The sequence below is a fragment of the Typopeltis vanoorti genome, chromosome 24 (genome assembly GCF_054136105.1).
Source record: "Typopeltis vanoorti isolate ZY-2024b chromosome 24, IOZ_Tvanoo_1.0, whole genome shotgun sequence".
NCBI classification, from domain to species: domain Eukaryota; kingdom Metazoa; phylum Arthropoda; class Arachnida; order Uropygi; family Thelyphonidae; genus Typopeltis; species Typopeltis vanoorti.
The window spans coordinates 47,410,298-47,426,490 of record NC_143572.1 but is presented as its reverse complement, the minus strand read 5'-3'; the positions used below and the strand labels follow the sequence as shown (position 1 = coordinate 47,426,490).

General features: G+C 36.8%; 1 protein-coding gene across 1 annotated transcript in view; it reads left to right on the top strand.

Moving 5' to 3' along the window:
* LOC150093164 (trypsin-2-like) overlaps positions 1-15,816 on the top strand; it is a 39,264-nt gene extending 23,448 nt beyond the window's left edge. Inside the window, exons 4-6 of the mRNA XM_090414166.1 lie at positions 3,763-4,034; positions 11,531-11,682; positions 15,218-15,816. Coding sequence (XP_090270292.1) covers positions 3,763-4,034; positions 11,531-11,682; positions 15,218-15,385 — 592 coding nt within the window. The 3' untranslated portion in view covers positions 15,386-15,816. The remainder of the gene's footprint in view (positions 1-3,762; positions 4,035-11,530; positions 11,683-15,217) is intronic.
* Positions 15,817-16,193: the final 377 nt, after the last annotated feature.

Here is a 16,193-nt window from a genome sequence, read left to right as displayed (position 1 = left end):
TTTCAAGCCACTTCGGCAGGAGCGGATTAAGCTGGCTGATGACCCCTGGCGGTAAAATTTACGGGGTCCCTAAAAGTGTTTATGTATGTACATGCTACAAAGAGAACTTGGGATTCACTATAACAAAAAATTAAACACGTATAATATGTTTAATTTGTTTTAATATAATGTGTGTAATTAATGTGTTTGATTTAATATTTTTATTTCAGAGCATGCAATAAATTTTTCTTTATAATAACATCCGGCTTAAAATATATAAAAAAAAATATAAAAAGGAAAATTACAACAAAATAATAAAATATTTTAAGAAAAAAAGAAAGAAATATATTTAAATTGGAGTAAAAAATTAAATAATTTTTTTCCTCTAGCAAATTCATCAATTATTTTCGAAGTATCGATGTTATTTAATATTTTTGTTCCATCATATACAATAGCGCCATATTGCTTAACCTTTCTTCTGGCATCGTACTTCTTAGACATGTTTTTTAAAAGATTTTTTTTTTGTCTTTTAAGACAAAAAAAAAACATCTTTCTTCCGATAGATTGGAAATAGGAATAGTAAAAAAAAAAAAAAATTAATCATTTTTATATTTGAAAAAGTGGACATTTTTCTTGCAGTCTGGTATACTTGTGTGACAGTATTGAATTTGTCTTCATCTTCTTTTAAAAATAGTAGAAATTGTTCCAATTCATCATCAAAATGCGCAATATCTACATCGTCCTTATAGATCTGTTTTAATTTTTCCACGTGGTTCATTTTTTGTGGATTAGGCAAGCTTAAATCAAAGAATATTTGGCCCCGATATTTTTTTCCTCCTAGCGTTCGAGTTCGGAGCCCCATGTCCAATACCCGCTTGTCCAACACCCACTCCAACACCCACGTCCAACTCCCCCACATTTAACAACCTACAGTTATTAAAAATTAATTAATTAATTAATTAATTAATTAATTAATTAAAAAAATCAATGAGTTCTTTCTTTCTCCTTAACCACTTGTCCACGCATGACATTGACACACTACAGGTTTAGCAACCTCTCGTGCAGCAGAAGTTAAATTACTTAATTGTGGATTATTTATTGTATTATTATCTACTTTGATGCATTTGTCGCTGCGTTTTGTAACATCATAATGAATGCATCAGAATTGGGTGCTTAGCATAACCGTTTCCGCCTGTTGCCACCACATGAAGTTACACTGAAATACTAATCAAGTAAGGAGGTTAATGATAATTGTTTTCAGATGTTTAATATTTTAATTTTAATAATAATTGTATCTTATATCGTAGAATTGTCGTGATGAATTAATTTTAATTGGATACGAAAGGAGCGCAATGTTGAGATTTGTATTCATTACCAAGTAATATTTATTGAAGAAATTAATCAATACTTTTATGTTCATTTTAAAAGTATAATGGATATGCATTTCATAAATACCGTAAAACTATATATTCAGAAAAATTAGTAAATACTTTTCTAAAAAATACATATCTACTGTACAGTCAGCTTTCAATCATTTTCTTACTGAATCTTCCATTTAAAATATAAATTCAATAATTTGAAGTAAGAGTACTTTGTAAAATTTCACCAAAATCAAACATGCAGCCTGCATAACAACCGATTCTTTGCTTTCAACTGAAGGTTGACGTTAAGACCTAATTTTTTTTGAATAATTTTCTTTAATTTTACGAGTCTTTAAAACGAAATAAACTTAGAAAATGGAATAATATAAATTTTACTCAATAATTAATAACCATTTCATTTATTAAATGCTAGCGAGTACTCCCAGCAATAATTCTGCCGATGGATTACTCGTTCTATTTCGAAATAGAACGAGCAATCAGATAACGAACTCGGCTTATTTTGTTTACAGTAATCTAAATTAGCCATTTTTGTTTTCATGTGCTAAGTTGCTTGAACGTACAAACTTAAAATAAAAATAATAATAATAAAGCTTTATAAATTCAAAGAACTATACAAGCTCGTCCGCAGCAAGATTTTTACACACATCCATGCCCACAATAATATTCGAACCCACACGACCTATTGATCGGATATGCTACCAACTCGACCAATCAGGTCTGCAAACGAATGCTGCACTGAAATTAGCCTACGTACAAGCATTTAAATATTGATCAGAGGGAAATAGCTTTCATAGATTTTCCATGCAGAATTCATGACCGGAAAGAAAATCTCCACAATTTTCTTTTCGTTAATTACGCAGTGTGTTTGGTCGAGTGGGTTAGCTTCTTTTTCTTCTTCTTCAACCCATCCGTCCCTTAGGATGGGTAGAGCTATTGATTTAATACAGCTGACACGTCACTTCCCTGCTGTATCCCGTAGGAAAATCACTTTTGAGTGCAGAGCATATGGTCACGAGACCGGTTTGCTTGGTCTTAGGGATGAAAAACCCGAGTTTCCGGGAGGAAAAAAAAAACTCTATCACCGTATGAGACTGGCTAACTCACTATTTCATTGAAAAAACCAGATAAACGTTTCTCACTTCATGCGATTCGAACCTCGGTTTGTCCAGCCAAAGGGCTCGTCTATACCAACTGAGCTACGAAGGCTCTAAGTGGTTAACTTATTTGCTCTCAAACCAGTAAGTAGGTTCGAAGCTTACTAAATGATAAAAGTTCGCGAATGTCTTTAGGCGGGATACGAATTTCATCGCCCAGTATGAGACCACTACCACCCTGCGTACTAGGCATGTTCAAATGGCATGAAAAAGATTCATGTTTGGTTTCTAGAGCACGGTTCCCGGATTATCTAACCCTTAGCCTACCCCACGTACTTTTGTAAACCTTTCGTGAGCTGAATTCGCATATCTTCTAAAACGACACAATCATGTATGTCTCTTTGACTACTTTTTTTTTTCTATATAAATTAAAAATTTTACATCAGTCAGGCCAGCCTGGTTGGCCGAGTGGTTAGCGTATCCGCTCTCCAGCCAAGAGGTTGCGGATTCGAATTCCTTCATACATTCATTCATCCAAGTATATATATACACTCTCCCAAGATGGACTGGGTCACCATGCGAGAAGTAGACCCAACCCTCCTGTAAGAACTTCACCTTGTACTGCGTGCAAAAGACAGGCTCATCACATTAATCAGATCTAATTCAGAATTGAGGAGCGGGTAGCTCAATCACCCTGTAAGTTTTGCTCTTTTTTTTTGTTATTACAGAATTTCACGTTTCCCAATTACATGTAGGCCAAATGAGTCCATGTATGCATTTTATTTATAGTAAAATTACATTGCAAATTAACTGTTAACACAGTAAAAATGATTACATTAAAATAATATTAACGTTTTAATAATACTCTGTACCATAAAGCAAACCATACTTTTAATTATATGTAATAAGGATTAATAAATATGTTTCGAAAGATGAACTCGACTAACGATAGTAAATTTCACCCTTTCTGTTGCTTAAAAAAAAGCACAAAAAAAAACAGGTGGGGGGGGGGGGGAAAGAAAGACAGGAAGTCTGCAATTACTATTTGAAAATCACTTTATCTGACAACCAGGTGTATATCATATCACGTATTTAAAAAAAGGGAAAAGAGCTAGCAGTTATTATTTGCAGAAACTTCACTGTCTGACATCTAGATGTTTATCGCATAACATATTAATCTTACAGAGAACCCGATAAACTAGAAGTCGCTAATAATCACTTCTTATGGCAATTACTACTTGCTTATATGGATGGCATGACTCTCTGGGTCGCGTTATTGACCGCTGTTCTATTTATTTTACTTTCAGTCCGCTTTTCACCCTTCCCCAGCCTGTCTTCTGGAAAGTACGGATGGGAGAACATAACCTGAAGCGAACGGAAGGTCACGAGAAAACATTTACCGTGTCGCATGTTTATTACAACCCTTGGTACTACGGTTATGACAAGGACATCGCCCTCATGCGGCTGTCGACACCTGCTGAACTTAACGATCGGGTTGAGCCCATCTGCCTGCCAGATTCTGAAATGGAATTCCAGGGAATGACTTGCACTGCTACCGGATGGGGTAAAGTCGATTTTGGTATGTATAATCTCAATATAAACATAACTGCCGTTTGTATATTTGCACAGCGGTATAATGTTCGTTTAAGGCAATTTTGCATTAAATTTTTGTCCTCGTATTTTTTTTTTTTTCCGGATTAAATATTTGAAAATTTTCAGAAATTAATTTCCATATAGAATGATAATATTGAAAACTGAAGAATCTATACATGAATTTCTGTGAGGGGATAACAGTTTCACTTTACCTTAAATACACCGCCAACATTTCTATACTGCTGCCTATCTTCTAATCAACATTAGAAACAAAACATAACGCCCTCTACTCCCTTTGTAATTTACGATTATTTGCTTAATAATTGGCTATTAATATCAAGATGATTTCGTTATCTAAGGGCTCGTATATAAATTAATCATAGTTTAGCGACAATAAAGGATCTAAAATGTAAAACAAAATCCTTTATTTCATAAAAATTTTATATATATATATATATATATATATATTTCAGACTGTGAGATACAAACTAACATGACAAAGTATTTGGTTGGCTGCTGCTATAGGCCACTATAACAGCAGCCAACCAGCTTCTTAGGAATAATTATCTAAAGCAGCATTTAGTGGAGGATACAAGGGAATCGAGAGTGCTGGACCTTGTGATTACATCTGAGGATTTATGTATAATTAAGATGGATATATTGCCGCCAATCGGCGAGAGCGATCATTCAGATTTGATCTGAGAGGAGGCTAAGCATGTGAAAACTTCAGTAAAGACAAGTTTGATTTTTACTTACTAAGCCGGGAACTATGAGTTACTTAGCAAATTGCTTAGAGCAGTACCATGAAAGGATATGCGTCAAGGAAGTTAACGACTAGGATAACATTTGGTTGACCCTTTTAATAAGTTCGAAATCAATCTGTTGCAAACATAAGTATCATTTTTTTCAATCTAAAAGAAACTCGAGATTTTACCAGCACAACTCACAGAAATAGACCACGGAATTCCCTCTCACGATATTCACACAATAATATTAGATATGATTTGGAACACGAGACGGCAGCAATTGCCTGCTGTATTCTTCTTGCTTTCGCATAGGTACACTAGATACAAACCAATCTTCTAGCAATGATGAAGGTGGAGTATGACTGTAAACTGATTTTCAAGATATTAAGGCTAAGAACTGCTATTTACTCTCTATGTGAAATAAAAAGTCATGGAGGAGTTTATTTATTTGTGCATGTTTTTTGATAGTGAGTTGAAAATGCACTATGTTCAGTCACTAGAACAGGGTTTCAATATCATCTTCCCTTAGCGTATCCACTACACTATTACTGAGGTCTAGGTTTATAGTCTTTTTGAGCGAGATTCACATAAAAATTATATAGCGATGCAACAGGAGGAAAATAAATGATTATTATTGTTCTTAAGAACAATGAAGATGATTTAACTGTTCTATGGATAAAGTCCGCTAACTTTATCCATAAAGTTATTCCCCCCTACAGGGAAGGCGAGGGCGTGTTTAGTTCTAACTTTTGAAAAGTGAGGGAAAAATTCCATCTCCACCAGTAGCCAATCAGAGATCGCAGGTACAAGACTATCACTAATTATACACGGCATCCAGTGAAGAGAGGTGGCTGACAAGTGCAGTCATTTTGTGGTCCCTAATCCTAATACTATATTTATTGCCTAATATAGCTTGGTTTAGGGTCGATTTTCATGAGTTTACAGGACGAAAAACACTGATGTTTTTACTACAACAAAAATTCCCTTGTCCATGCCAGAGATTGATTAACTCAGGACTCGATCGAAAAAAAAGGTATTGAAACACTTCCTCTAGTCGACGACTAGAATTGAACTTGGTCACCATTCTTTGGTGGTCTAGTGCTGTGAAGGCACGCACCACTTACGCTGAACTACACAGAATAATGGGTAAAGTGTACTGATGAAATCAGAGCTTGCCAATTGAAGTGGCTTGGACATGTTGGAAGAATAAATGGTGGAGTATTGCTAAACCAGCGTTCAAATTTGCGGAGTGATGGAAAGCGACCTACAAGACGATCAAGGCATTTAAGAGAATGATATTCATAAAAACTTAGCTGAGATGGGAATCTGGGATTAGAATGGACAGAAAGAGTGCAAATCAGAAAAGAATTTAAAAAATTGTTACTTGCAGCATGAACCTTAGAGGATCAGCAAGAGAGAAGATGAAGTATAATAAATTAAAGATCGAACTAAGTTAAAAATTAAAAATACAAAAATAAATGTTAAAACAGCATATTTCTTATGGAATTTTTACTTCATTTTTGAGGTGAATTAATTATTCTGTAAAAGTTTGTGAAAGAGAATTCTAAATTTTTAAAAATAGTTTTATGTGTTTTATGGACCTGTCCAAAATCGTTTATCTTCATATTTTATTGCAATGCCACATATTTTAAAATATGTGGCGTTGCAATAAAATATTACAAGAAACTAAACCAAGAAGTGAGAATAGCAGTTTAAGTTTCTTCCTTCATTTTTTGAAAGCACATAATAATAATAATAATAATAATAATAATAATAATAATAATAATAATAATAATAATAATAATAATAATAATAATAATAATAATGCCTTTTATTACCGTGCAGGGAGTAGGAGATGTCGTTTTAGCCCAATCTAACCTTTGGAGACTGAGTGGGCAGTTCAATCTCCACTAGTAGCCAACCAGAGAAACTTACCCAAGGCTATCACTAATTTAATTGGCACACAGTGAAGATATGGCTAACCAGTGCGGCCATCTAACCGTAATCCTGACACAATATTTTAATGTATGAAAATAGTATGATTTCTACAGTCGATTTTCTTGGGTTTCAGGGACAAAAAACCCTAGTATTCAGAGATAAAAACCTGCTTGCCTGTGCCACAGATCGACTAACTCTGGAACCAGTCCAAAAAAAAAGCTTAGGAAATGTTCCTCTAGTCTGCAACTAGACTTGAATCCAAGTCTTCTTTCGTGCGGTCAAGCGTCGTGGAATGCAAAAAGCCAGTCCACTGAGCTATACAGTCTGCTAACAGTAGATAATAATAATAATAATAATAATAATAATAATAATAATAATAATAATAATAATAATAATAATAATAATAATAATAATAATAATAAAATCAGCTAACGCCTTTTATTCCCGTATAGGGAATTAGCAAGGCCGTTTTAGCCCTACATAACTTTTGGAGACTGAGTGAGCAATTCAATCTCCACTGGTGGCCAATCAGAGATAGCTGGCCCAAGTTTACCAATAATTAAGCGACATGAAGTGAAGGTCGCTCAATAGGTGCTGCCATCTCTTGGTCCCTAACACAATATATTTAATGTCTAAAAGAGTGTGGATTCTATGGTCGATTTTCTTGATATTACGGGACGAAAAACTCGAGTTTCCGGGAGTAGAAACCCAATTGCTCATGCCAGAGATCGACTAACACGAGAACCGGTCGAAAAAAAGGTTAGAAAAATTTCCCTCTAGTCGCTAACTAGATTTGAAACCAAGTCTTCCTTCATGCACTAAAGTGCGGTGCTAACACGCTTTAGTGCGTTAGCACCGTTGGAGACTGAGTTAATATTTTTATTAAAATAAATCTATTTATATTTATGTCATAATCAAAACCATTCCGAAAAAGATTTGAGAGGTGTCTTGCATCAGAGTGAGAAATTATTATATAATCCGCATGTTATAATTTATGAAAGTTATAATTTATGAAAGATTAATTATAAGTTTAATTGTATCCTCGAAGTGACTTGAGTAACTTTTTCCGAAAACACCATAGTAACGAGATTATGATTTGTTATCAATTTAACAACAATAATAATAATTCAACTTTTATGGAATAATATTGTCATTGAGCAGAATGTATTTCCATGCACGAAGCCAGTAGTGAATTTTAAAAAATTTTCCATCAAAAGTATGTGGATCTCAAATTAAGGTCCAAGCGCAGGTGTAAGTTACAAATACCATGCGATCTCTCTCTCTCTCTCTCTCTCTCTCTCTCTCTCGTCCACTGCGTGAGTTATGCAAAACTCTGATTATGCACAGTGAAACTCAAATATCACATATTTGCAAGATCTTTTACTTCTTCCAAATAAATATTTGCAGTAACATAATTTAAAGCGATTTCGCATGATACCACTTGGACTTAACAGTCCCAATGTATTCCTCTGAAACCAAACCTTGCTTCTGTAGCGTAGTTGGAAGAACAGAATTTGAATTTCATCTGAAACATGAAAAATCTTTATAAGGACTTTACAGCAGAAGGTGGAGCACCTTTTCAGCGGAACTAAGAAACTAGGATCTTCCTTTCCCCTTCACAAAACAGACACATTGGTTGGTGAACACAACAGATATAACAAAAAAAATTAAAAATCAGCTAACGCCTTTTATTCCCGTATAGGGGAGTAGGCGAGGCCATTTAGCCCTATCTAACTTTTGGAGACTGAGTGGGCAGTTCAATCTCCACTGGTAGCCAATCAGAGACAGCTGGCCCAAGGCTATCACCAATTAATCGGCACGCAGTGAAGAAGGCGGCTAGTAAGTGCCGCCATCTGGTGGTTCCTAACCCTAACACAATATTTTTAATATCTGAAAATAGGGTGGATTCGACGACCGATTTTCTTGCGTTTACGGGACGAAAAACCCGAGTTTCCAGGAGAAAAAACCCGCTAGCCCGTGCCAGAGATCGACTAACTCTGGAACCAGTCCAGAAAAGGTTTAGAAAAAGTTCCTCTAATAGGCGACTAGATTTGAATGCCTTTCGTTGTGCAGTCAAGCGCTGTAGAGTGCAAACTAATTCGGGAACCCGTCGAAAAAAGGCTTAGAAAAATTTCCTCTAGTCGGCAACTAGATTTGAACCACCAAATCCTTTCTTCATGCGGTCAGGCGCCGTAGAGTGCAAACGCCACTTCTACTGAGCTATACAGGCTCTAGCAGATATAATACACATATAAAATAAAAATAAATCAGCTAACACCTTTTATTCCCTTATAGGGAGTAGGCGAGGTCTTTATACCCTATCTAGCTTTTGGAGACTGAGTGGGCTGTTCAATCTCCACGAGTAGCCAATCAGAGATAGCTGGCCCATGTCTATCACTAATTATAGCAACCACAGATGAAGAGGCTGGCAAACAAGTACTGCCATCTCTAGGTACCTAACCCGAACAAGATATGTTACTGTCTGAAATAATGTGGGTACTACGGTCGATTTTCTTGAGTTTCCGGGAAAAAAAACCTGTTTGCCTGTGCCAGAGATCGACTAACTCGGGAATCGGTCAAAGAAAGGCTTAGAAAAAGTTCCTCCAGTCAGCGACTAGACTTGAACTTAAGTCTGACTTCAAGTGACCAAGCGCAGAGGATGCACGCGCCAGTTCCACTTGGATCTAGTTGTGGTCAAAATAATCGCGTTTTAATTACTTTCCTAGTGTCAAGTGGAATCACCTTTGGTCTGAATGACAGCAACCACCTTTCGGACATGCTTTCAACCAATTTCTGATACATCACAACAGAATTGTCTTCCATTCCTCGTGCAAAGCAATCCCCTTTGCTGATGCTGGTGAAGGCCGCTGTGGTCTGGAGCGAATTCTGCATTCTGATTCATCCCAAAGATGTTTGATGGTATTAAAGTCTGGACTGCGAGTTTCCCAGTCCAACACTTCAACGTTGTTTCATGGAAACCAGTCTCAGATATGCAGTACAGTATGGCATGGAGCACTGTTGTAGGAAACGTGCAACGGTCATTGCCAAAGTACTTTCATAGCATCGAAGCATGAAGTTATCCAGATGTCTAGGTAGCCATCACTAGTCATGGTTTTAGGCACGTCCACCAGTGGACCAATTCCATCCAACTGAAACACCCGCATACCTTCACTGGCCTCCACCAAACGAGACAGTTGGAATGATGCCAAAACCGTTACGCAATTAATCTTCAGATCCAAATACACCTATGAGATTAAACATTTGCAATCGTGATTCGTATTTCAACAGAACTCTTTTCCAATCATCTCTGGTCCAGGAATGGTGTGAAAGACAGCAGTCCAAGCCTCGTTTGTGGTTGTAAGAGTGATGTGTGGCTTGTTCGTAGCAGCTCCGTGGTGGTAACCTAAGATATGCAACTCTCTGCTGACAGTTCTGGTGCTGACAGATGTCCCTGCAGCATTTTCCAGGTTGACTGCAAGGTCCACCGCTGATGACGTGCGAGATGCGCGAACATTCCGAGACAGAGCTCGCCGATCTTGATCAGTGAGTGTGGATGGATTCCCAGGGCATTTTCCTGCTCTGGTAGCACACTCAACTTTCCATCTACGAATGAAATAAGCAGCAGTGGATATCGGGCACGAAATAGTAGCAATGTTAAGGACAGAAATACCACTGATGTGAAACCCAACTACCAACGCACGTTGGAAGACTGTGAGTTCAGCTGAACGTGGCATCCTGATGTCGAGTACATACAGCACATCATACCTTTTATTACCAGACTTATGTGCAGACACGCCCCGAATATTTGCGTGCGATAGTATCCGAAATTAGCACTGCACGTAAGATGTAAGATGTCAACATGGTGAACATGGCTCATGATCGTTATTACCTCAACAAACAGACAACGAACGTATCCTGAAATTTTCGTGGAAGCTATTAGTAAACATTAAGAAAGCGCGAATTTTAAAATATTAGGAAATTATATCTTGTAATTATTTACAAAACAACAAATAAAAAAATCGTCTGGTTTTATTTTTTTTATTATTATTATTTTTCGAAAGGAACAGACAGAGCTCAGATCTAACTAATATTTTGATAACAGATTTGCATTTCTTCTCAGTTCTTCAAGTATTACTGATGGTTAGCTCAGGAATGGAAAGTTTTGAAGGGAGAGAGAGAGAGAGAGAGAGAGAGAGAGAGAGAGAGAGAGAGAGAGAGAGAGAGAGAGAGAGAGAGAGAGAGAGAGAGAGACAGACAGACAAAAAGATCACGGCAAACTACTGCCGCATCTTGTGGCTCGAAACACTTGAATTAATATCTATATGAGTTCTACAGTCGATTTTTTTAAATTATTGAATATCTTTGGTAAACCTGCATATTTCTTAACCCTTGAAAAGAAGTTATGAAAGGTTAGGTTTGTATATATTTATTATTATTATTACCTGATACACCCAAGAAGTCCTTGCACTCATGGTGGGAGGACACACCACTCCTACCACTACTCAACAAGTTTACTTCTCTCTTCTACCAAGACACCACTATCATCAACCCACAACACCATCTACCGCCCACAACCACCATCAATAGTATATAGAAATATAGTAATTTAAATATGGTTAAGACTTTTATTAGCTCCATATTTTAATTATTATCACCTTTCAACTTTGTTTTTTAGGAATGACTGCAGTTACATTCAAAAGTTAGTTCGTTTAAATTTAAGACAGAAGTAATCATCTTGAATTGACACAATGCTGATTTTAAAGATATTTAAAACATTGTTTATTGAATTTTTGACTAGACAAGAAGGCTTCTGATATCTTACAAGAGGTAGAAATTGAAGTTATGGATAACATTTTATGTCACGCTCCTTACTTTGCAGTCCATAAAATTGCCATTCGACCTTGGCATCTTTGTGCAGGGACAATTCTCGGAGGTAAAGGAACGTGTCAGGTAAGAATCTAATGTAAGGCTAAAATGGATAATTTAGCAATTAAAAGGTTAATTTCAAATTATTATTCGTAATAGTAGTATTAGCAGGGGTGGCTCGTGCATAGGCACTGCAGAACTGCAGCGCCCCCAATTTTTCTCGATATATAAATATATTTATTAATTTATTTATATTTGCTTGTAATATTTAATTTTATCATCAACAATTCTCTTATTTTGTGTACAAAATAATAAAAATCCATCTTGTAGCAGCACTGTGTTTACTACACAGGGGCGCGTCAGTAGTGTCCGGCGCCTGTGTGCAAAACTTTAGTTGGCGCCCCTATCCTCCCCCACTCCAATGAAAAAATCACTTTAAAAAACGTTTTTTTTTTAATTATTGCCTCCTCTTTGGCGCCTTTACTATCCTGGCGCCTGTGTGCGTCGCACACATTGCACATATGGTCGGCGCGCCCCTGTTACTACAGTGTCACATTGCTACTCGTGCAAGCATATGCACGTCATAGTAAGATGAGAGCTATTAGCGTAATGCGGCACTGTGCGTCGCGCAGTTCCACTGTTGTTTATATGCAGTTTGAAGTAGTAGAGTGATCATAGCGCTTATCGGGTTTACTGCGTCTCTTTAAATACTTGGACATTACAATTAAAGACATGACATTTGTTGTAGTTTTTATTTTAGAACATTATTGGGGTTATGATAATGGATTTTATTTTTAAATAATTTTGAATTATATCAAACTGTATAATTTTGTCGATAATAAACAATATTTTTTCATGGAAAGTTGCAGCACTCACACGATTTCAAGCCACGAACGGCCACTGAGTATTAGTAGTATAGGAGCATCTCTATGGAGTCAGTAGACTCATCGCGGGAGACCAACACTGTCCACACAATATTTCATTCCTAATTGGAGCAATCTCAGTACTTTTAGTCGTAACTTTTTGGAAAATGGAAAATAGCTGATCTCCATTCACTGATAGCTGAAACCACGTTATGAATAATTTCATAGGCATCAGAGGAGCAAGAGAAATATGATAAGCCAGACCAAATTTTTTTTTCCTTTTGTGTTCTACATCTTCCTTCCTTCTCGGATCAAATCTACCACTTGTTTGCATATATAGACCAAGCCACGTGAGCACGGTATTCTATAGACTTACAGGTGCTTGTCAAAGGGGTATGTGTGTGTGTGTGTGTGTGTGTGTGTGTGTGTGTGTGTGTGTGTGTGTGTGTGTGTGTGTGTGTGTGTGTGTGTGTGTGTGTGTGTGTGTGTGTGTGTGTGTGTGTGTGTGTGTGCTCTTTTTAGGATATTTGAAAAGGCCAAGAATTTGAATCACTGTGAAAGTCACCCTGATGTTACGATCCTCGAAGAGAGCAGTAATCCTGATGGATAGATTGTTAATGTATGGACAGCACCCTCTTTTACAAACACCCAAGTCTATATGATAATAGACATACTGGCTACTGAATTAGAAACCTTTATGTAGATGTACGTCAACTTCGCTTACGCAGCGTATATGTAAAATACTTGGTCACATGCGTCACACGTGTTCTGGGCAACTGTTTAAGAATGCTGCTGGTCAGTAATCGTCAATGGTATTGATCGAATAGGAAAAAACAAAGGATTTTTCGGAGTTCGATTAAGGGCTTATTGTGTGTGTCCGTTGGGCTGGAACCACGATTTTGAAAACAGCAGAGCTGACTGGTTTCTCAAAACGTGAGATATCCCAGGTGTTTAAGCAATGTAAAAATAATCCACACTGTTTGACTAAGAGGCGTAACTGTGATCCTTAGACAGTTTATCGAAAACGAGATCGTCGTCTTCTGAGAAGACTTGTATGGAGAAACAGAATTTCTTGTATGCAGCAATTGACCAAAGCATTTAATAAAGGCTGTTCGCGATCCATATCTCACCGAATATGCGCAGGGAATTGAAGAGGATCGGTATTGGAAGTCGCATGCGTACATGGAAACCACTGATTTCTTCAAAGTTTCAAAGTCGGTGGCCGGTATGTGTACCGTGCTCATGTGGCTTGGCCTACATAGGGTAGGCAAGCCATAGTTTTCGTGCGAGAAAGAACATGTTGGAGCTGTTGAGAACAACAACAACAACAACAAAAAAGAAACAATGTTGGTTTGGTCCACCATACCTCAACTATTATTAGATCATATTTCAAGTTTTCCAACGGTGATCTTCAATCTTCCCGGATGGCAGATGAATTTTTATAAACCCTGAAGAAGCCATCAGCTGGTTAAGCAAAACAAGTCAATACAAGTTTTAAATTGCAATGGCTAATAAAAAGTCCTGTGTAATCCTCATTCGATGGACAGTATATTCAACTAATTTAAGTTCATTCGCTGTATGACAGTAGTTAATTTAGAAATCTCCCTGTTAAAATAAAAATTTCCTTATCATTAATAAACAAATAAAAATACGCTAACGCTTTTTATTCCATATAGGGAGTAGGCCAGGTCCTTTTAGCTCTAACTTTTGGAGAATAAGTCGGCACTTCAATCTCCACAAGTAGCCGATCAGAGTTAGCTGGCCCAAGACTCTCACTAATTATAAATGGCATCCGATGGAGATAAACAAACAAGTGCGCCATCTCGTGGTCTCCCTAACCCTAACGCAGTATATTATCTGAAATAGTTAGACTTCTACGGACGATTTTCAGGAGTGTTACGTGACTAAATAACCAAGCTTTCGGGATAGAAAACTCGCTTGCTTATTTCCGAGATCGACGAACTCTGGATTGAAGAAAGGATTATAAAAAGTGCCTCTACTTTGCGACTAAATTCGAACTCAGAACGACTTTCTTTGAGTGGTCTAGCGTTTTTTTCTCATTTTGTAATTTTAATCCGAGTATGTTCATGATTATGCGTGGTTTTCTGCCTGCTAAATAATAATAGACATTTCACACCATAGAAACCTCAGTTCATTGAAATCAGCATTTCTCCCTAATGAGCTGTGTTGGCTAAAGCTGTATATGGTAATGAAGCAGTCTTACTACTGGTCAGACCTTAATTATGAGCGATAAGGACATACACTCGGAAATTTCTGATCCATCTTGATTGCAACAAATCTGTTACATTTAAAACTATATTTCATTAAAAAAAAAATTAAGTTCAAGAATAAGCCTCTGTAGCCCAGTCAGTATAGACGAAGCCCTTTGGTCAGAAAGACTTAGGTTCGATTCCCGTCACTAACGTCAGGAACTTTTATTTGGTCTCATTCCACTAAAGGTGAATTAGCTAGTCTCATACGGATGTAGGGAGTTTTTGTACCCCGAAACTGGGGTTTTTCTTCCCTCAGAACAGGTAAACCGGCCTTGAGAACTCAATGCTTCTACAGACATAGGACACAGTGGGAGGCATAGGGCTAACCACCTTATCCTCGAGATACAGTTGCGGTTAAATGAATAAAGTATCCTCGACACCGCAAGGTAAAAGAGGAGGAAAGGAATAAGATATATATATATATATTATATTACGTTTTTCTGCAGTTATAGAAGCTTTCTTATGTTTTGATTTTTTTTTCAGGGGGATTCCGGTGGACCACTTCAATGTCAGATGTCAGATGGAAGATGGTATCTTGCTGGAATAACTTCGTTTGGTTCTGGTTGTGCCAAACCTGGTTTTCCGGATGTTTATACGAAAGTTGCGTACTTTGCTGATTGGATAACTGAAACAAAATCCCGACAGCTATAGTGTTGACAAAATCGTTATAGCTGGAATTTGTTCCTCATTGTATTAGGTTACAGGAGCGCACAGCACACCTTATCGATGGTTCTACTCTCGTCATCGCTTTGTTATATATATATATATATATATAAAGTTATTTTAAAGTAAATTTTTACTGCAAGAAACAAAATGTATTAACAAGTAGTAAAGTTCGGCTACAAATGATTTTTATTTTCTCATTTCTGAAAAAAAATAATTACTGATATGTGAATATTTTTATAGAAAGCTATTTCGTAAACATGACATAGTAGATGAAACAAATAAAAGAGACTTTCACGACGTAATTTTGTATTTTGAGGTATTTATAATGAAAACGTTGACAGTACTGGCAAATAACTGTTATTTAAAAGGATAATTGCAATGAATTTGTCACGTCCACATCTGATGAAAATAAAACAAGTTTGCAACCCTCAAGTGATAAAGACGTATTATTAATATTAATAGTACTGGTGCTACTACTTTAGCCTTATTTAACTTTTGGAGACTGGGCAGCAGTCTGTCTCCACCATTAGCCAATCAGAGATAGCTAGGCTAAGCCTATCAAGAAAAAGTTCCTTTTGTCAGCGAATAGAATCCAATTCAGGAGGTCATTCTTCAGGCCGCATAGGGCTATGGATGCAAATGTCATTTTCATAAGGCATATGCAGACCTACTATGGCATTGGTAAATAATTATGATTAACTACAATCAGACTTAGAATCCCGCTTTTTTTTCCATTACTAATAAACTTTCTCCTCTCAGCGACCAGCGATCTATTCATTATATTGCACGTTCT